The 22,254-nt window shown below is 38.5% G+C and overlaps 3 protein-coding genes across 4 annotated transcripts; 1 reads left to right on the top strand and 2 right to left on the bottom strand.

Moving 5' to 3' along the window:
- The first annotated feature begins 2,094 nt into the window (after positions 1–2,094).
- On the top strand, positions 2,095–7,172 carry LOC137180098 (AP-1 complex subunit sigma-2-like). The gene is made up of 5 exons (XM_067585320.1): positions 2,095–2,275; positions 2,708–2,886; positions 4,144–4,252; positions 4,406–4,543; positions 5,297–7,172. The coding sequence occupies exons 2-5, from the start codon at positions 2,708–2,710 to the stop codon at positions 5,342–5,344; spliced, it is 474 nt and encodes a 157-aa protein (XP_067441421.1). The 5' UTR covers positions 2,095–2,275; the 3' UTR covers positions 5,345–7,172.
- Positions 7,044–13,404, bottom strand: zrsr2 (zinc finger (CCCH type), RNA-binding motif and serine/arginine rich 2). Its single transcript, XM_067585307.1, has 11 exons — positions 13,111–13,404; positions 12,479–12,558; positions 12,290–12,377; positions 12,047–12,155; positions 11,122–11,208; positions 10,599–10,637; positions 9,207–9,337; positions 8,859–9,072; positions 8,664–8,719; positions 8,454–8,563; positions 7,044–8,302 (listed from the first exon to the last, which is right to left on the bottom strand). The coding sequence occupies exons 1-11, from the start codon at positions 13,149–13,151 to the stop codon at positions 7,407–7,409; spliced, it is 1,851 nt and encodes a 616-aa protein (XP_067441408.1). The 5' UTR covers positions 13,152–13,404; the 3' UTR covers positions 7,044–7,406.
- Positions 13,405–14,842: 1,438 nt separating this feature from the next.
- Positions 14,843–21,745, bottom strand: LOC137180054 (transmembrane 6 superfamily member 1-like). 2 transcript variants are annotated; one of them, XM_067585241.1, is made up of 10 exons: positions 21,437–21,745; positions 21,098–21,201; positions 20,651–20,748; positions 20,456–20,559; positions 20,212–20,294; positions 19,865–19,983; positions 19,159–19,263; positions 18,991–19,083; positions 18,788–18,907; positions 14,843–16,707 (listed from the first exon to the last, which is right to left on the bottom strand). In XM_067585241.1, exons 1-10 carry the CDS (start codon positions 21,526–21,528, stop codon positions 16,516–16,518), a joined length of 1,110 nt encoding a protein of 369 aa, XP_067441342.1. In that variant the 5' UTR covers positions 21,529–21,745; the 3' UTR covers positions 14,843–16,515. The 2 variants fall into 2 exon arrangements, with proteins under 2 accessions (XP_067441342.1, XP_067441351.1); XM_067585250.1 differs by lacking the exon at positions 21,437–21,745 and having other exon boundaries at positions 20,456–20,555; positions 21,098–21,123.
- Between the last annotated feature and the right edge of the window lie 509 nt (positions 21,746–22,254).

The raw sequence follows: 22,254 nt of genomic DNA, 5'->3' as shown, positions 1-22,254 counted from the left end.
AAGGGAAACAAAACACAATACGATATATGTCAATAGAACAGAAGGAAAACACGGAGAAGAGAAGAGGTAAATGAAGACAAAAATACATTTATATGAATGGTAGAGGTGGAAGATGTGCCCAGATTCTTTATTAAAATAAATCAAAACCAGTTGCTTTTCTCACTTCTGTGGTGGAAATTTAAAGATGAATTCACAGAGAGCAACTTGTCTTTCAGAGTTTTATTGCAATAAACAGAGTCCATATTTGTAAATGTGGATCTCCCAGTTTGCTGGGCTGAAAAATACTGGATGAAGTTCAGTGTCCTTATTTGTTCATACAGCTGTGTGCGTCACAATCATCCCACATTAGTCACCCTGATAAGTTTCTTTTAATTAATTCACCATCTCTCTAAGGAGTTTCTTTCGGCCTTCTGAGAATTAAGAGTTGAAAGCTAAATCCTTATCTGTCTTTCCTCCCTAAGAACTTTCCCTCCCTGCCTCTGTCTGATGAGCAGTAAAAGTTACGGTGACCGAGTGCCACAGTTCACCTTTGATGGTACCTGTCGGAAACATTTTCACACAAGAAGCAGAGAGACAAAGTCTTACAATGTGCTTTTGGCTATAAAGGCAGTATAACACGGGGGAATAAGTTTCCATTTCACTTCATATAGCAATACATCATATTTTATAAACTCCTCTTATGTTTTGTAATTGTATAGTATGTATAGTAGCCTCTAGTACCTATAGCTGTCACATAAATGTAAAGAAGTAAAAAGTACATTTCCCTCTGAAATGTAGTAAGTAAGTTGTATAAAACTGTTGTTGTTAGTAAATATAGCTTTTCACTTCTCACAGTCACAGGCATGTTGGTTATTATTATTATTTTATAAGGATATTATTAGAAGATTAAAAGTATTATCATCAAAATGTACTTAAAATATCAAAAGTAAAGGTGTTCATTATGCAGACTGGTATCTGTCAGTGTTGTATCAATATATTATTGATGCAATCACATGTAAGCAGCACTTTAATGTTGTAGCAGGTTGAGGTGGAGTTAATTTGAACTACTTAACTACTACCACTGATAATCACAGTATGATGAATTTATCAGTGGTGGAAGAAGTATTCAGATCCTTTACTTAAGTAAAAGTACATACGTATCATCAGCTTGATGTAGTTAAAGTATTGCAGTAAAAGTAGTGGTTTGGTCCCTCTGACTGATATATTATTATATACGACATCATTAGATTATTAATACTGAAGCATCAGTGTGTAAGCAGCATGTTACTGTTGTAGCTGCTGGACGTGGAGCTAGTTTCAACTACTTTATATACAGTTAGCTAGTTTAGTCCAGTGGTTCCCAACCTAGGGGTCGGGCCCCTCCAATAGGTCACCAGATACATCTGAGGGGTCGGTGGATGATTAATGGGAGAGGACAGAAGAAAAAAAACAAAGTTCTGAAGAAGAAAGACCAAATCTGTTTTCAGTTTTTGGACTTTTTCTCTAATCTTTGGATCATTTGAACATTTATTGAAATGAAACCATGTGAGAAGCTTAGGGGGAAAAAACATTATTTGGTGGAGCTGTTAACAACTCATAGATATCTGAAATGTGACCCCGACTACACACTGCTTTTTATAAGATGTCAAAAGACAAAAAGGTTGGAAACCACTGGTTTCATCTTTAACAATGTGTTGTATTTTAAAAGCTTGTTATATTATCCATTGTGTCAAATCTTCATTTGAAAGATAACCAAAGCTGCCAAATAAATGTAGTGGAGTAGAAAGTACAATATTTCCCTCTGAAGTAGCATCATGGAAATACTCAAAAAATACAAAATTGTACTCATACAGTAGCCACTTGAGTAAATGTACTTAGTTACTTTGCATCACTGGGATTTATAATACTACTTTCTGTGGGAATATCACGCTGACAGACAGATAAAAAGTCATTTTTTTAGGGTAAACTGTAATTTTTCAGGATATCATTAGAGAAATGAAACTTTCACAAGAAGCCACGGTTGCGTGCGTGCTGGGAGCAACGTCACGAATAACGGAATCTTTAAGCCAATAAAATTCCATAGATGCGGTTTTTTCAGCCAATCACAGCGCCGCTGGCTTTAATCGATGCCTCGCCGTCAACCACCATCCGCTAGCTGCTTTAGCATCTAGCTGGACAGGAGGCTAACCTACAACAACAACACGGGAGTGTCTGTTCACACTCTGGTTATGCGTTCTGCTTGAATTTACTGAAGTTATCTGTCGTCCAAGTGACTACACCGAAGGCCCGGTGAAAGGTATAACGTCTGTTATCGACTGTAGCTAGCTAAGCGTTGCGGGAGGGGGCGCAAATGACACATAATAACGTGTTGATAATGTTAAAATGTGTCCATTTAGCAGAGATAGCTAACATAAGCTAATGAAACTTTGTACTAAAGCCTCCGGGCTGTTTGGACGTGCAATTCACTAGATATAAAATTAATTTTAACAGATGGCTAGGTCGTATTATCCTCGAAAATAATGCATGTAATTCCTACTCGGGCGTTTCTGACTTACTACAGCATTTCTCTTTCTCGTTGCTGACCTCTCCACTCCCCTTTCTCCATCCCTCTTCTCTTCACTTTCCACTCATTTCATCCTAATTCATAACTCTCTCCAAATATTGTAAATTAATGTTTATCTCTCGTCTCTCACTACGATTAACTTGCAACTGAACTTTCCTTCCTCAGATGCAGTTCATGCTGTTGTTCAGCCGGCAGGGAAAGCTGCGGTTACAGAAATGGTATGTGCCTCTGTCTGACAAGGAGAGGAAGAAAATCTCCAGAGATCTGGTCCAGACCATACTGGCCAGGAAGCCCAAGATGTGCAGCTTCTTGGAGTGGAGGGACCTGAAGATTGTGTACAAGAGGTGAGTGAATAAAGGAAGTGGATATTGGCTGTGATGCCTCTACAGTCCCTCACTTCCTCTTTCTCAGGGGGCATGTTCATTATAAGTTGCTGTTTATGCACACACACTTCTTGCATATAAAAATAGTAAACTGCTGCTGATTAGCTGCTTATTGAGAGATATTGCAGCTGCCTTTATCTGCTGGTGAAGACAGTGAGATGTGGTTAAAAGCCCTGGAAAAAGCTAGCAAGTGGATCTTGAGTTAAGATTACTTTGCTGAAAAATGTAGATCACTGTTCCCCAATGAACAGTGACTCAAAACGATGAATCTATTGTCAAAATAGTTGGCGGCTAGTCGATTATTCTATTAATCTTTGCAGCTCTACTCTGATTTTTTTGGTAAAGATTCTTATACCAGGTATTTCAAAGGATGACACTAGTAAAGGTATGTGTCAGTTTTTGGTGTTTTACATCACTTGTGTCTCTGTGGTGGGTTCTTTGTGAAAACCACTGATGATTCAGTGATTATTTTGTCAGTCACTGAGATTTCTGGCATTTAGATCTCACCTTCTGGTGTGTCGTGAACGCCAGTTACACCCCCTCTTTCATAACAACTGCAGAAGAATGGAGAACAATTACACAAATGTGGAAGGAGTGCCTGATTTGTCCTGGACATACTGTATGATTGCTGGTCCATAAATATACAAACTGATACATCTTCATGTGTTCACTGTAATAAACAAAAACAAACAACAAAACAGCCAGGAGACGGTACAGTGCTGCAGTACTGGAGGAGGGGTTTTCTTGCATCTCGATGTTAGGTACAATCAAATGCAGTCCAGTTTAATATCTCTGCAATAATCTAATCTTTGTAAAGGTTATAATGTTCATTTTTTGTTGCCGCAGTCAGAAAAGAGACATTTTTAAGGCTTTTTTGGCATTTATAGGAGTCATACATAAAAAAAATTACTCAAAAATGTATTTTTTGATTCATCGTAACTTAAATGCAATAAAAAAAATACAAAAGAGCATGAAATACTTGCATACACTTAAAGTTTTATCTTCAAAGACGTCGCCTGCCTGTGTTCAGTTTCTATGATTTCTTTCATTATATGTTTGCAGACCTGTATTTGGACAATAATGACATCACTTTTTTTTGCCACCCATGTTACTAATACATCTCTCTTGCTGTTCTAAGTGGGCAAAGGCTCTTATATTTGTACACATCACTGCCTTGTTAAACTTTGCTGCCTTTTATTCCCTCTCTTTGCATCCTAGATATGCTAGCCTGTATTTCTGCTGTGCAGTGGAGGATCAGGACAACGAGCTGATCACCCTGGAGATCATCCACAGATATGTGGAGCTGCTGGACAAATACTTTGGCAGTGTGAGTCTCTTAGGCGTCATACACATGTAATATTCTGATTGACGGTGTGGAGGGGGGAAAAAAAAGAAAATTTACAGCAGAAAATCCAAGATTACCAGTCAGGACAGGATCTCCTCTGATCTGCTGCTGATTTATGGTGTTGTGGCCTCACAGGTGTGCGAGCTGGATATCATCTTCAACTTTGAGAAGGCGTACTTTATCCTGGATGAATTCCTGCTGGGTGGAGAGGCGCAAGAGACATCCAAGAAGAATGTGCTGAAGGCAATCGAGCAGGCCGACCTGCTGCAGGAGGTACGCACAGTGTTTCATCAACAGATCAGAACAGCTCAGTAGCAGCTAGTAGCACTGTTTATTCATCTTCAAATGATTTTTCTCAGTTAATTAATGTATGATTTGTTTAATCTATAAAATGCCAGAAAATTAAGGAAATGCCCATCACTATTTCCTGTTGTCCGACCACAAATATTTTACTTTACGCAGGAAATCATTCATTACAAGCAAAAACAAGCTAATTTTTTGGCATTTTAGCTTGAATTTTTTTTTTTTAAATTTTCGCTTAGTCATTTCCTGTCAATCATTGCAGCTTTAACTTGTGTTACAGACAGAAGGATAGATCTATGCATTGCCTTTTTCACCTCGCAGCAATCTACACGTGTCGTCACCTGTTTATTTTTAAACCTGCAGTGTTTGATTAATACCTCTCTCCCTCTTGCTAGCACACCAGAGCAAGTGCTGTCTTGTGTGTCTGCGTTGGCTGTCCAGCTGTGGTCATTTACAGTAGACAGAATCAGTGCTCAGTGATTTATTTTTAGCAAAGCATGCAGCACTGTTGTTATTACAACATGGCTGACTCTGTAGGCCTGTCAAAGCTTTATAACGCTAGAGAGGCCTCCCGTCTCCATCATAGATTTAATAACTAGCAATTATGACTCACATGCTCTTCATTTGGATGCGGAGGGGTACTTTGCTATATAAACATATGAACACAGTGACAACACCACATAGTCAAACGTCCATTTTGTTGTTTCTCTTCCTCATCTGCAGGAGGCCGAGGCACCGCGGAGTGTTTTAGAGGAAATTGGGCTGACATAGATCATCACGCTACCTCGCAGTTCTTTCTCCCAGATGCAGATCTGGCAACCTTTCGTGTCTCTTTCTTGTCTTCTCCTGGTCAGTGTGTCAGTGTTGTATGTATATAATCACCATCTATGTACTGTATTATTCTGTACTGTACTATCCCGTAATGTCCTTTGAATGTGGTGCCAACCGTGGTTTAATGTGTCTCCCATGTAAAAGCTCCCTCACTGTATTCTGCAGTACGATTAGTCCACTACTTCTCGAAACGCCTCACTTGAAACTTCTTGAAACGCTCACTTCTTGAAACGCCACAGAGAACAATGTAGCAACGACATCAACATGACGACTCCAGCATCTCGTTAAGATCATCCATCGTCCACCAACTGCAGAGATGTATGTGCTGTTTGGCTTTAAGGAATTTTTAAAGGTGCTGAAGTAGCTCCAGTTTGTGTATCTCATGTGTTACCAATACATTTGAGTCACAGAGCAGAGCGTCTAATTCTCAAATTCTCTGAGAAATAAATTCCTGGGGATCATTTAAAAACACTTACCACAGTTCTGAAGTGTCTTCTATCTGGATGAAAACATATTTCAACTGCTTTATGCCAAATTCTTTTTTTTTGTTTACCTAATCAATGCAGCCAGAATGACATACAGTATGTCCTTGCTGTTTTTTTGTAAAACACAAGCAAAATGTTAACACAAATGTTTATGAAAATATTTAATATTTGGAAAGGAGTCAGCTATATTTGTCTAAATTTACATAACAAAATGAAAATTTTTGGTTTTACAAATCTAGTAATTCAGACTCAGGTGTTATGCTTACCTGTGTGACTCAAATGTGAACGTATTACATGAGGCAGAAAGTGGTGCTTGGGTTTTATGGGAATCACTGACACTGTTAAAATCAATTCTACACGGGTTAATTCAACCCACCAGATAAGTGAAATTAAACAATGACCCGTAATCAATACATTTGTATAAGTTTGTGTTTAGTGATTCCCCACCAGAAGTTAAATCATTCCATATTTCCTTTTTCCAAGACTGATTGTTTACCTTTGCTTCAAAAAAAAAAATTAGCTGTTTCTGTGTATTGTTCTGTTTGTGACATCTTAAGTTGTCTTTTATTTTTCTGCACTTTCTTTCCTGACTAGAAAATTTGTTAAAACATTTAATTTTGTGTTATGACCTCTGGTGATACATCTTAGGTCAGTCCCTCTTAGTCTCTTAGGTCAGGATAGGATAGTGACCCAAATAAAAGTAACGCTATTGTATGTATTATGATAGTTTGGCTTAACTCTTAAAGACTAACATATATGACCAAAGAACACTGTGTTTTACCTTCGTAATGGTGTCTAAGGAAGGCTGACATGGCAGAAAAGGGATGTAGTGCTGCAGGGTGTTATTGATAAATGTATTTTGAGGGTTATTTGGCCACAATATACCAGTATTATGTAATTATTTCAATCCATCTGAAGACAGGTGTTTCTTTCTGGAGCTGAAACTTGAGTTATTTGTGAGTCAAAGAGAACAGTAACCGCACATATCAGGGTACATCATTACTACTCATTACTGTCAGCTTGTTCGCTTGCCAGTAAGAAGCAAGAAAACAAACCCACAACTTCTGAATCAATGCTCATTCCAAACTGTATGGCAGTCACATTTTTTTTTTTTATCAGAAAAAGGATTTTTTTGTGTAACGATCAAACAAATATCATGTTCATCTTTAATTTGTGCAAAAAGAAAACACTTACTTTTGTATTTAACACTGCCAACACATTTGCCAACATTTTTTTCTTAAATATTTGAAAGGTATTAACAATAAATGTATTAAAAAAGAAAAGCCACTTGTTGATCTTTTTTTTTTAATATAGTTTTTACTTAACGACCATGTGGTGCCATGAATCCAGCTGGTGAAGTGTTCAGTAATTAAAGCGACATCGACCATTTACTAACAGCAAAATATTCACATATGTACATGTTGGTGATGCGTAGTGATGTTAACATATCTCTGCTCAAAGGATGTACGCTATTTCCTTAACATTCACATAGTTAATGTACATATTTTCAAATACTACTAAGAAGCACAGATGTCATCATTTCCTATCGGCTCATGTGAGATTTCTGTGTTGGATTCTTCACTTGTCACTTCTGGACTACAGTTCTTCTCTCTGTCGACACTTTCATCTAAGTCTTTCTGAAGCAGCTCCGTTTCTTTTATCTCTTGACTCGGACTTGTCGCAGAATGTCTCTCCGCTGTCTCTTCATCTGATTCTTTCTCTTTTTCTGACTCTCCCGATGATGTCATCCCTTCAGGCAAATGGCTTTTCTTCTTATGCTTCTTCTTACTCTTTTTCTTACTTTTTTTGGAGTGTTTTTTGGAGCGGTGACGTGTTTTAGTATCATCGTTAGTGGGTTTCTCGTTCTTATCTGGTTTCTCTGGGCTCCGATTTTTGCTCCTTTCTCTACTTTGCTTGTTTCTTTCTCTGCTTGTGCTTCTAGACTCTCTCTCTTCACTTTTACTCCGATTCTTTTGCTCTCTGTCTTTATCTCTACTCCTTTTTCTAAGTCTGTCTCTCTCTCTGTCTCTACTTCTACTCCTCGACCTGTCTCTACTTCTGCTCCGATATCTGTCTCTCCTCCTGTCACTGTATCTGGATCTGACCGACCATCTGTCCTCTCTCGTGTGCTGGGAGGTCCTCCTCTCCCTGCTCCTGCTCCTCCGCCTGTCGTCTTCTCGTCTGCCGTGGGATCTCTCCGACCTCGGTGGGCTTCTGCTGCAGTGACGCTGCCTCCGCGATCGGTCTCCGTATCGCTCCGAGTGCCACCCGTCTCTGTGACTCCCCCTGACGCTGCGGTCGGGTGACATGTGCAGGTCCCTGTCAGCCTCCCAGAATTCATTGCCGGGGTTTCGAAATACATGCAGGAAGTTGCAGTGCTTCCCTTTGGGGCACTTCTGTCTGTCAAACAATCCTGAGAAAAGAGAAAATGACAGATCCAGGATATGTGAATCATACATAAACTGAACTGCTTGTCAGCCTCTCTCTGCAGTGACGCCACCGTGTGCAATTGTTGTATTGCTGTTGAAAAAAAGGTCTTATATCAGTATGAACGAGTAACTCACCACATATAGCGTTCTTCCACCGTGTAACAGGACATATCTCACAATGAAGCTGCCGGCCTGCGTACCACCTCCCATTGAACTTGATGAAGGCTTCTTTACACTGCTCCTCTCTAGACAGATAAGAGGACAAAGAATGAAGAGTTTTATCCCCCCAGAAACAAAATCAGAGTACAGTTAATTTGTTTGTGGAGCAGTTTTACGATGGCTTACGTGTCAAACTGAATGTAAACATTTCCTCTTAAGTGTGGTTCGTAATTGCAGCTGACCTAAAAAGGAAAAAAAAAAAGAAAACTATCAAAAACATTTCAGTTTAGATATTTTGGTAATATTTAGTTGTAATAATTTAATCACGACACAGGGATTGAACATTCTCCTGAACAGTGACTGGTCCTGGTCCCATCTTACCTTGAATTGCAACACCTTGCCAACACTCTTGAACTCAGGCAGGACATCGTGGTAAAACTCGATGAAAGACTCCTGAAGCTCCTCCTCGCTGTGTTCCAAACAAGCATCTATGTCGTAATCGTCGCGCCGAGACTGCTCCATGCCAAACGTTACAAACATACCGCGGATCATCAGAGTAGGGCTGGCTGTTGGATAAGCGTGTTTCCGAGAACATCTGGACTCACGAGATGAAAAAGGGAAGGAAAGATTTATTGAATGCACCTGTACATCTGTTCAGTTGTCACACACAGAAGCAGATGTATGGATTTAACTCAGCGAGTCAGTCAAATAGAGAGAGAAATAAAGCACCTGTCTCCAAATCGACATGCTCCGGTCTTAAGGAAGAACGGACAGTTGGCTACGTCCTGTTCTGTGCCGTAATTCTCAGAGCTCTCCTTCACTGGAGCCTCAGGATTCATCCACGGCCCTCCGTTATCGAGCTGGAAGTGACAACATGAAAAAAAAAAGTATATTTATGGTTTGACTTCACACTAGAATGAGATTTAAGTTCCATGTACCTCTTACATGGTCACAAGGCTCGTCAGGGAATAATAGTCTCGACCCTGAGACTATAATGATATTTATTAGCCACGCTAGCGGTGTGACTCTAGGGATGGCAACGTCTGTCCGTCCAGGCTGAAATATCTCAACAACTATTGGATGGACTGCCATGAAAATTGATTCGGCATGCCTTATTTCCATGTTGACGATGTAGACTGCCTTGCTCCCTATATAACAGACACTGTGTTTTACTCTATAGTGAGCAGTAAACTGAGATTTTGGACACTTACATTTTAATGTCATTTTGCCACTGACAGGCTTTGCATTGTGGGGTTTGTTAGCAGAAAGTAGTGTACATGCCATGAAAACTAATATGTTCATTCTATTGTGGATTTTTTAAGGACACTATTGCATAAATTTTACACTCAGAACATTAAAAAAAAAAAACAGTAGCCAGTAACTATAGTACACAATATAGTAAATTGGGAGTGACTGTGGACATTTGCCTTTGTCTTATTTCTTCTGTACTTCTGATGATCTGGAGGTTTGGCAATACTCCAGTGCTGCAGTCACTGTTAATCGCTCTTGATTGGTATTAGCTGAATTTATAAAATCCACAATATGTCCTAGTCTTGCACTATTCTCAATGTACACTTGCTTGAATTTTGACTGAACTAAATTCCATTTTCCATATAAATACTATGGAATAACCCCAAGAATTTGGGAAACACGGGTTGGTTTCCATTAGATTTTCCATAAATTTATATTTAAGCTAAATATGTCTTTGCAACACAAGAAACATTTCCTAAAAGTTTTTTACCTGCGTATTAAATACATGTGCAAGTTTAGTAAGTTCACTTTGCTCAAACTAATGCAGACTAATACAACAGCTGTGCAACAAATCCCATCATGATGAAGGTTAGACTGATTTTGCATTTCAGTTTGTTGAATGTTTTAGAGTGGTGTTGAGAAGCTGTACTTTCTATGATTTTAAAATTTCATTACGACTTACTAAGAGGTGTTTCTCATATTTTGTCCACCCCATCTACATAAATGAGGGCACAATATATTACAGAGATGTTGTATTAAACTGCAATAGTTTTAACTACTGTTGATGTACCTAATATAAAAAAACAACTAAAAAAAATAACATGTCAACATAAAACAATCTGTATAATGAGACATTCATGTGTGTTATACCTGATTTTCAGCTTCATCCAACATTTTCTGAACAGCATCCTACAAATGGTGTAAAGACACGGCTGGTGAACATGTGTAGAAGTCAACATACTGCAGCATATCTGTTACTGCGGGTTAAGACCACATTCACAAGGGCTGATATGCACAAAAATATACCAACATTTTAGGAGGATAATTTCAAGATTTATGAAACTTTTGGAGAGCAATTTCACAGACTTGTTTTCAAACAAAGTAAAAGATACATCCTTGTTGTGAGAGCTGAAGGTGCTGGTAAGGGATTTTCTCTTTGTGTGTATCTTTGTTAAGGAGTGTGATGGCTGCTTGTGTCACGCAGTCAAGGAAACATTTAAAAACAATCGGGTATAAGGCAAAAACACACTTTTAAAAAGCAAAATAATGAATCGTCAGATATGTTTAACTGTATGATTATCTGAATCTTCACTTTTGGATGGACAGTATAAATACTTATTAAGTAGAAGAGGATATATTTCTCTTTGTTTTATCCTCCTAGGGCCCGTTTCACCTCTCTGTCTCGCTTCTCCTGCTGCTTCTGCTCTTTTTCTTCTTTTTCTCTCCTCTGCTGGGCCTCCCATTCCTCCTTTATCATCCGCTGTGGACATAACAGGACATTGGGCAAGTTAATAAACATTTTATTTAAAATCCGTCTCTGTCAAACAGGCTCAGGTGCACTCATCAATTAGCCAATTATTCACCATAGCAACCAGCCCCAACTGACAGCAGTAATTCCCTGTGTGACGCTGCAATTATTGATATAATTTGGTAGTAAATCATAAATTGCCACTGTCATCATGTGTAACATGGTGGTCAATTAGGCTAATGTTAAAAAGCCTTGTTAAGTGTTGACGTAGCAGTTTGATTTTTTAGATGTTAGTTCTTAAAGTTCAAGCTCAAATTATCTTTGGACCCACACACACACACACACACACACACACACACACAGCCTTAATGGATAAAACTGGTGTTATTGTTTTTACAGCGTATCTACAGCTGGGAACTGTAGTTTTTAGCAAATGTTAGTCCAACAGGAGGAAATGGTGCATTTGTTGGGGACAATTTTCAGCAATGAATTAATAGAAATTTGGTCCTCTACTGAGAATTTATAGCAGCATAGTTGTGTATGTGAGATTGACTCAAAATAAACTACAGTGCCTGTATGTTTGTGGTAAAGAAGGAACAATTCACACAGTGCAACAGTATGGCTCGTTCATGTGTAAGTAGAGCTAAAGCTTTATGAAACAACATCGAGTGTTTGTGTTCTTACCTGACGTTCGCTATTAGTGATTGACTCTGGAATCAGCTAACATCTTCAGTACATCATTAGTGTGAACATATACAAATCTTATGCAACTAGCTCTATAACCTGCAACATGAACAAGCTGCAAATATTTTTCAATTTTTGATGATGTATGCAAAGAAACAGTAATTACCTCCTCATCTTCTTTTCTTTTCCGTGCAGCTTCTTCCCTCTCAGACTGCAGCCTGAATTCCTCCTGAGCGAGCCTCTCTCTTTCCAACCACTGGTCATGTAGCCGCTGCCTGAGAAAACAAGGGAGACATGAATCGAACGCGACGCAGATGACTGACTGAACTGTAGAGTCAAGGTGTCTGCGCTGTCTATAAGTGAATATGTTGTGCAGGACAGCAGAGTAACATTAGTATTTGTATCCTACCTTTCCTCCTCAGCAATATCGTTATTTGTGTCATCTTCATCATTTGCTTCTTCTTCTTCTTCTTCTTGGCTTGCTCCATTTTTTAAATCTATGACAGTGCAAATGTTGAGGGTATCAGTAACAGGAAACTGTAGAAAGTGTAAATGATCTCATTTGATAGGAAGGCCAATATGGCAGCTGTCTTCATACCACATTCTCTGGCTTGGGCTAAAGCTTGTCGTTTCCGTTTTCTCCTTTCTTTCCTCAGAGCAGCCTTGCGTTGCTTTTGACTGAAGTGAGAGAGATGACAGTTGAAGTTAGAGTTATCATCAGACTAGTAGAAGAGCACAGCTGTACCCTGCGCTGCTTTTAGAGTGTATCCAGCAGATAATTTCACACACAACATCGAGACAAAACACATTTACATTTATACAGAACAATGCAGTGGTTTTGGGGGGGGGGGGGGGGGGGGGGGGTCAGCAAGCCCGGGCAAGGGTTGAACTGCGATTATTACTTGAATGAAGCCATTGATAATGTTTGTAGGATTGTGGATATTGTCCCCCATCACTTACATTGTTAAGTGCATTATAAAGGGATCTTCTAATGGTCACGTTGAACAGGAGGGATGATTATGGCAAGAAAAACATATTTAAATGTTCATTTGTGCTCCTGACTGTTGTTTTTAAGACAGACTTCAAAAATTGTGAAGTCGTCCTTTTAGCTGTTACAGAACTGACGTTGTTGAATTTTACGGCACGATAATGGCATTTATGCTATTTCTTATGTTGTTGTAGTTCATCCCATTATAACAAGCATGATGAGATTATCACAAAGACACGCACCTTAACGCAGGAGAGATCAGTGGAGGAGTGCAGGCTGCCATCCCAGCTAAAGAGAGCTAACGTTAGCCAGGTTAGCTATTATTTCTCATCAGTGTTTCATTAAAAAAGTAAACCATATATCCTCTATGATTGGACAAGTTGTTTCTGAATTGTAGTTAGTTGGTCCGTGAAGCTCCTTCTTTCACTGTATAATTTCTGTTAGCTGTAAACTTGAGTTGACTGCATGCGGGTTTGTTTTCGTTGTAACCGACGGAGGAAACGTTTAAGTGAACATTAAGTACTTCCGTCTTCTTCTTCGTTAGTGTTTATTGGCGGTTGGCAAACCAGCCTAGAGGCTCATTACCGCCACCAACTGGACTGGAGTGTGAGACAAACGATTATGCAGGAAATAAAAAAAAAACCTTTACAGTTTTACAGTTTCCTTTTACTTCCGTATTATTATGATTATTATAATTATTTTGGTTAAGTGTCGTATTGCTGCCCTCTGCTGTTTCTTGCTCTTTTTCGAGAGTTCCTTATATTTTGTTGTGTTAATCCAACACTGTGCAGATATTACAGCAGGTTCTCAATTGCAATTTCATCAAACTGGATTTAACATTTTATATATTGCATTCAACCTCCACTGTTACATGATTTAATTATTTATTGCACATGTCACATTTAATTTTTGCTCTTTTCACCTTCATGAATTTACTACACTTCATTTCTTTGTCCATAGCACAGTCCATATTTCCTTTGTACCTTTCAATATTTCATTTAAGTTTTATATCCCATTTCAAAACTCACACTCTCCATTCAAATATATGAGTATTTTTCTGTGTCCAGCTGCAGTTACTTATTGTCTCTACACACCTGACAGTACACATGTCAATCAAACTTTCAAAATAAAAGCACACCACGCTTGTAAGAAATATCCCTCATTTTTAAAAAGCAAAATGATCTGATCCCGATGGGCTAGAGTGCGAGCTGCTTGCAGCTTTAATCATTACCTGACTTTTGTTCTATTTTTATTCTTCTATGTTGTGTTTGTGGGAGCAAACGCTTGCATATTTGGCCTATAAAAAAGATTCTGATTCAGATTTTGATCTTACTCCAGTTATCCAGACTGAGTAAAAACAGTTTCTCTGAGCCTTCACACTCACATTTGCCACCTGGGTGTTTTCCAATCGGAGCCAGCCCATTTTTCCACTGTGATTGCTTTTTCTACTGTATATTAACAAGTAAAGATTACCCAAACATGTAACTTTAAAGCATTTCTTATGTGTAATATTGTAATATTGTCTTAATATAGCATATTCCTAATATGAATATATCAGATAAATATGCTTGTATAGAGCTCGCAATATTAGTCTCAATAAAATGAAAGATACAGAAACTGCATCAACAATAATTGCATTTTCCATCAGTGTGAGTGGTACCTTAAACTGAATTCTGAAAATTACAGTAACCACCACTTTTGTTTATCAAACACATGCAATCATTTTAATGATTCCTTTATTTGCCAACCCATTACCAGAAAGGCACTGCACAGAAACTTTATTGTCAACAAGAAAGGAAAAATATTGTCAGGTAGTGTGAATCTCATACACAGGTCTTAAAGTAGTATCTGTACATACTGTGACACTGTGTGTGCCTTCCTGTACTTGCTGTTGCTTTTACACACACAAACACACACTTTACAGTTTTTCTGTTGCTTTGGCTCAATTCTCGAATGACAACTGAAATCAATATGTGAATTTCTTCACAACATTTTATTGCTTGTGCACAACAGAAAGAGCATTTCTCATTTTTTTGTTACTATTTACAAATGTTTTAGCACATTTAGGCAAACAACTGTACAATTGTCGACAATTTGAACAATTATTGGTTGTATTTGTCTTTGTGATCAAAATAGATTATGTTTCTTCTCAGCTGTTTTACTCTCAAAAATTGTGTAAGTCATCACATGCAGAATAGTCCATCTAATTGTCATAAAGGAGTGGTCATGAAGTCTGCTTAATTGATAAATTTGTTGTCAGATGAAACTCGAACTTCATTTACGAATGGGGAATTTCACACATCTTTGTTCAACCAATGGCAGTTGCTTGTCCAGTTAGCTTACAGGTGTAAGTCATGAGTGTAAAACACATGAGGGCAGCAGAGTTACAACAGTTTGTGAACATGGAGGAGCCTGCTGAGATGAACATTGGACAAGGGCATCAGAGGTGTAAAGTGTACAATCAATGACCACAAAATTAAATGTCTTTGCTTGCTGTAATGGATGCTGCTTGTGAAGACATAACAGCAGAAGCGTGCAGAGGATGGTTACAAGACGATTCCTACCCTGCTGCATTACAAGGGAGAACATTAGGCATGAGGTCGACAGGATGTCCCATGATTCCCAGCACTGCAACTTTATTTTGTTACTATACTACTGCATATAGTAGGCCTATGTTTTGTTTCAGCGTTCAGTTATTTTTCAGTTTACTGTATTGTACTGTGTTGTGAGACCATTGCAGGAAAATAAAAAAGTTTTTTCCTCACATTACATGCAAATCTTAGTGCTCTTTTGCTTTAAAAAGTGGAATGTGAAACCTTTTACTGGTGAAATCAGCGTCTGAAGAGTGTTCACTTTGATACACAATAGCAGTCAGTTAGTGTCAGTCTGGTAGAGTAGGCATTCAGTGTCAGTGAAAACATGATGGACAAGACTGTTAGTAAATGAGGAGATGAGGAACACACTTCCAGAGTCCACTGTCCTTCTGACAAAACATCTAAACATTTCGGCCACATTGGTTTTACAGAATGTGTCATTTTAGTGGCAATTATTTATTCATTGCCACAATAGCTTAATTTGGAAACATGAATTAATGGTTTGGGTGAGTTACAGCCTTTAGCAGGTTAATTATAGTGTTTTGCTGCACGTATGAGCTGTTTTGGGAAATACATCTTCAGTGCTGACAACTTTAAAGAGAGAAATGTGCCAAAGCAATTGAGAAAAACTGTAATATTGTAATTATTGCTGCAACAACTTGATTAATCAGTTAGACAGAAAATTAATTGCCAGCCATTTTTATACTTGGTGAATTGTTTTAGTCATTTACTGTTCAAAAATGTCAAACATTCCCCAGCTCTTTGGGTTTTGGACTGTTGAGTGTACAATTAATCGATTAATCAATTATGAAAATAATTATCAGTTGCAGCCCTAATTTTAATTCATGTGCACATTTTCAAACTAAACAGCAGAATAAAAATACCAGTTGACATAAACTCTGTTTGACACTGGAATATTTTGTATTTTAGGCCCACGCAAGGTTGCAGGTGGCAGCTCCTTCTCCAAATATAGCAGCTGCTAACAACTGCAAACACAGAGTGGTCCTTAGCAAGTATTTCAGCCTTTTATCCAGGCATCCCAGACACTCTTTGTCATTCACTTTTCTTGTCTGGCTTGGGCCTGAGGAAGAAGGCGGGCGTGGTGGAGCAGCGGTAGCACAGAGCCTGAGGCAGCAGAGCGTACAGCAGGTTGACCAACAAGAAGACAGGTTGGCTGTCAGCAGGCACTCTGTAGGAGAACGGTGTCCGTGTGTGAAGAGATGCACCGATGTGAGAGAACTGGGCCTGTCAAATGAAGAACAGAAAGAAAATGATAAAAGATGACACAACGTACTGTAGTTTCATTGTATCACTTGCTCATAAGATTTCATTTATTTTTAAAGGTGCCTTGTGCTCCTTATGTGACAACTTCATGACACAATGCACAAGGCAACAGAGGAATCACTGATGTCTGAAAGAAAGAAACCAAAAAACTGTTTTCTTATATGCAAAACTTTAAATACATTGTTTTGTTTTCCAAGTATTACATTACCATTGATTTATTATTTTTAATAAAGTCTTATTGGAATTGAATGAGAATCCCTCATAAAGAAAAAACTCAACCTCCGTTACACTAACCATCATCACTCTGTTATGTTTGCAGTTAAAGGATTAAGAAAGTTAAAGAATTATTTCTCCCCTTATCTAAAATTAATCATATCATATACATAAACTCATTGCTTTCTGGTCAAATGAGAGTAGTTTTTGTGAAGAAATTGGTTTCTTTGCCTCCTCTACAACAGATTTCTCTCTTCTCTCTGTTTTATTGTTTTAAACATCAGAGCCAATTCATGGATTTAAAAGGAACACCTCTGAAACCAAAGAAAACACAAGTAAAACAACAAAATAAGCTCAGATAGCTGTTGTTTTAGGGTGGATTACTCTTCTAATTAAATCATGAACCATAAAACTTGGTCAAATTCTAGTTTTGCCACTCTTTTTTCTTCAATATTTTTCCGTCTCAACAGACTTCTGCCAGTTGCCTTTTCATAGAAAGTCACTGAAAAAAGACACATGACATGTCTCATAGCAACCACGGCTGCCGGAGCACCAGCTGTCATATTTATAGCTCGGCGGAACAGCTGACGTATAAGTGAATACCACCAATACCACCATTCCTCTCCGTCTGAAGTCAGCCTCTGCCCTTATCCCATCGGTGAGTGATGTGTCAGCCTGCAGCTCCGACACAATAGCTGATTTATATTGTCGAGATGTGATTGGTGCACTAGTTGCTCCCGCCACTCTTTAGAGTTTCCATGTTTAGATTTGAACAGATAGTGTATATGCTTCATACCATATCTGTTCATACAGAGACACTCGTGTTTGAAAGCACTAAGGATGAACCTGAACAGAAACCAATGTTTATATGAGATAATTAGGGAAATGAACAGCCTAGATTTGGGCTGGTGCCCACTCTCAGTGTAGCATTACCTAATCCTCCTGGTATGATGATGTCATGAGGGAAAATAAATCTTGCTGAAATCCTTCATGTGGGAAACTGACTGTACATGTGAACAATGAAAGCCACTACAGTATCTGAATAACTGACCTTGACAGTGGTACAGGTTAGAGAATCAATGTGTGTGAGTATGCTGACATGCACACTAGTATCCTTGTTTAAAACCTGGTTATTCATACTCCTGTATACATTATTGTAATATTTTTCAGGTTTCTGATCATCTGTGTAGGTGCAAGTTGATGAAACTGACTCCTCCACAGTTGAGGACGGACTGTTTGGTTTCTAAGTGCTTGGATTCTTCTTTTTTTTTTAACCACTCTGTTGGATTTAGCTTCTCAGTACAATTTTCAATAATGAAAAACGAGAGCAACAGTAAAATGAATCCTCCAGAGTCAGACTTTCACTTTAATTGTCGCATGTAGACCTTCATTATAATTGTATAGCATCATATTTTTGTTTTACTAACTACTACATAACTCGATCTGCCACTGGACAGCAAGCGATGAGAAACCTGTATAAGTTGTTTACATGCTACAGTATCCCACTTTCTATCAAACTGCTCCAGCTGGCATATCCAGGTTTCTCAAAACCAGTGTTTACATGCGTAAAACACGACCAAAATGCTTCAATCACAACTGGACTACTAGTGTGCATGCAAAGACACTCACTGTTTCAGTATTTCGTCTGTATCTCACTAATATATTGTAATATTTAAAGACATTGTCTACAGGTTTGGTTTACTAATTTAAATTTAAAGAAATATTGGACACAGAGGTCATTTTATACTTGACAATATTCACAAAAAAAAAGATGTTTTAACTATTTTTGTCTGCCCAAATGACCTCTTAGTCTTACTACAGTACCTACCTGTGCCAGTGCCCCTGAGTGTATAAGAGTCAGGTCCAGCATCCACTCACATCCTGGGACCAACAGCCCATAGAGAGTAATGACATAGTACGGTCCAGAGTACAGCATGCTCACCAGCATCTGACAAACATGGATACAACTTACTTCACAGATTAGTATAATGACAGTGTTAAGATTTATAACTGCAGTGGCCACTAACTTACCTGTATTTTAGGGTAGGCTGAAGGGTCTTTCAGGTAAGGTTCATACTGCTGTGTGTAGCCCTGACACCATATACCAGGACAGTCCAGGACAACCTAAAACACAAACTGTTTGAAATGGAGAGGCACTCTACATGAAGATAATGAGTTGATTGTCTCGGTGCATATTACCAGTCCTCTGAAGACGCAGAAAGCCAGAGCAGGGATGAGGTAGATAATAAACATTAAGTCCAAAGGTCTGTTGAGCAAACTTGTCCTCTGAGCCTCCTGGATGCTCTGATAGAGAAGAAGCAATGACAAGATGTCCAGAGTGTGCACTTTACAGCTCTGTCACACATTGGCAAGGTACCAATCAAACATTTTAGGCTGTTACTCTTTAAGACATGATATGACAAAGACATCGTACCAGAGGCTGAGCTTGCATTGTTATTTGGGTTTGTTTTTTTTTTGGCTGTTCAGAATCTACATTGCATCTACAACCATACAACCAGCACTGATGCTCAGATTGATCACAGCCGAGAGACTAGACTTACGGTAATGGACTGAAAATTCTTGCATGTTTTCAAAGGTGGATAACTGAAACGGGCTCGATCGTAGAGACAGGAAATTGTGGTTTATGAGAACCAGTTCCCTATTACACAACATCAAGGTGAACTTGGCCTGTTTAGACACACTGTAAATTACTTTTACTACTGCATGTGCATGTGTGCATCTGTTGTATAGTATAATTTCATTATGTCTTTTGCTTTGTTTTAATGTTTGATAATTGAACATTTGAAACTGCTCTGCGCACTTTGTATTTCCCTACAATCCATTAAAAGCTATGTGTGGGAGCAGTCTCCTTTATAAAAGAAATGCCTGTTTGATCTTGACTTACTGACAACTGAATGTCCTGTGTGGAGGGTTGGCTGAAGATACGGAAACAAGCCCAGACAGACACTAAGATATACAGCATGTGGAGGAAGAAGAAAGGACTGATTTGGGTGCCATACTTCCCTGGAAAAACACAGAATAAGATAACAAACATCTCATCATGGGAAAGAAACAAGCCAAAATGCTAAAAGCAGCATGTAAAATGTGCATCTTTTTCAATTCCAGGCTACAAAGAACAAGAATATTCAGACCATTTTAGTATTCTCAGGGAAAATATGTATGAGGAGGGGTTTATATTGGCTACCCTACACTAGCCAACTAAAAGCATGCCATTATTTTTAGTGTACTTACCCACAGCGTTCCCAAGAATGTAGACTATGGCACGCATGAGAAAAGATCCTACCCAGTAGAGTCCAATGGCTCGGTAACTGTCCCTGTGCAAGATAGATGAAGATTAGATTAGATAGATAGATAGATAGATAGATAGATAGATAGATAGATAGATAGATAGATAGATAGATAGATAGAACACACTCCCTCTGAATATAGACTTCACACTTTCTTAAAACAGCCTTGAAGACAATGCAGCACTTACCCCCACGTAATCGCAGCGATCATGAGCAAATACATGAGATAGTGCACACAGCCGTCCCAATAGGAGATCATGTGCCCATGTGCGGTATTAATATGCGGATCTGCCTGAAACACAGGGGAGATTTATCAGTTATATTTATCAGCCAATAATACTGTATAGACATTTCACAAGCAGGACACGCAGCACAATGCTTGCCTCTTTGAGGTAAAACGTCACAAATCCATCAATGATGTTGTCCTGCTCCAGCCCGATGATCAGATTCACCACACTGAGGAATGCATAGACTGCATACACTGCACAGATGAAGACATTTTATTTATTTCAGCTGATAAAAGCTGCAGCAAGCACTTAATGTCTACTGTCAGCTGAAGTTGGCATTGTACATTTTATCTGGGGTGGACACCAGACAAACTTAATGTGCTGTCTATCACTTTTCTAATATTTAACCCCACATGATTTTTTTTTTTTACAATTAAACACTACAAAAGCGTAACATAACTTCCAAAAACTGTTAATATGCAGATATAATTCACACAAAACCTTGGATTGCTAGCTCATTACTTGCTTGAAAAATTATTAGTTCTTTTCTCAAATTAAACCAAATTGAATCCAACATGAAACAGACATTAAGTAACTTCATACCATAGAAAAGAGGATCTGCTGGAGTCTTCTTCTTGAGCATAAAACGTGCTGAAATGGCCAGGATGATGACTGCGGCACACCCAGCGAAGAAGAAAGCTTCAGCACTACAGGCAATGTAAAAAATCAAACAAACAAGAAGTTTTTTTTCAAAAATCAGACATTCTTTCAAATGCAAGCTAGTAATTGACCTTTTTTTACATTGTGTGTCCACAGTGTGTGTACAGATGTCTGATGTTTGTCTGTGTGGTTCTCTAATGAAGTCTGCTTTCCTCTAATGCTCATGTGGTGGCGGAAAAAATTAGAGGTAACATCCAGAAATTGTAAGATTTTGTTACTCACCTGTTGCTGTAAATGAGGGAGTTGAAGATATAGCAGATGGGGATGGACATCAAGGAGAGCACAAACACCCCCGTCCCTGCAGACGCGTTCATTGCGGACCAGGTTTTTTCCCCCCTTGTCTGAAAATTAAGAATTTCAAATAATGGCTCGTAATTTAGCTGCAAACTCTCATATTTTGACTACGACTCATATTTCAAGGAATGGGGGGGAAAAGTCACGGTGTGTCTAACATTGTAAACAAAGCGCCACAAAGTTGCAGACTAGCTCCAGCAGGTATGCTCTGTCTCGTTATTCTGGTCTGTCTCGCTGTAACTCCCTCCCTCTATCTCTGACACACACACACACACACACACACACACACACACACACACACACACACCTGTTCCATCATTGTCATTACTGAGGATTCATGTTCTCATATCACAGGTTTAATTACTGCTAATCCTGTTTAGTGGAATCGATAATCCTCATCATTGTTTACTTTTCATTATCACTATAAATAAAAAGGTTTGTGTTCTTTTAATGACGCTGCGGACACTGACATCTGGCGGTTGGTTGGATAACTTCAAGCTTTTATAATAATAATAATAATAATAACAACAATAATAATAATAATGTGTCTTTATACTACAATACAGGCAACATGGATCACAAGATAAATTCATTAGGTTATTCCATATTCAAACGTCTATTTCAATAGAATGACATTAAGTGTGTATAAAAAAGGAAGGATGTATATGAATCATCATAATACATATACATAAAATATATAATAAACGTAAAATGTGAACCAATAAATAAAATACAGAGTGCAGTTT

Source organism: Thunnus thynnus, chromosome 1, assembly GCF_963924715.1.
Source record: "Thunnus thynnus chromosome 1, fThuThy2.1, whole genome shotgun sequence".
NCBI classification, from domain to species: domain Eukaryota; kingdom Metazoa; phylum Chordata; class Actinopteri; order Scombriformes; family Scombridae; genus Thunnus; species Thunnus thynnus.
The sequence above is the reverse complement of the archived record's forward strand: the minus strand, read 5'-3'. Positions and strand labels throughout refer to the sequence as shown.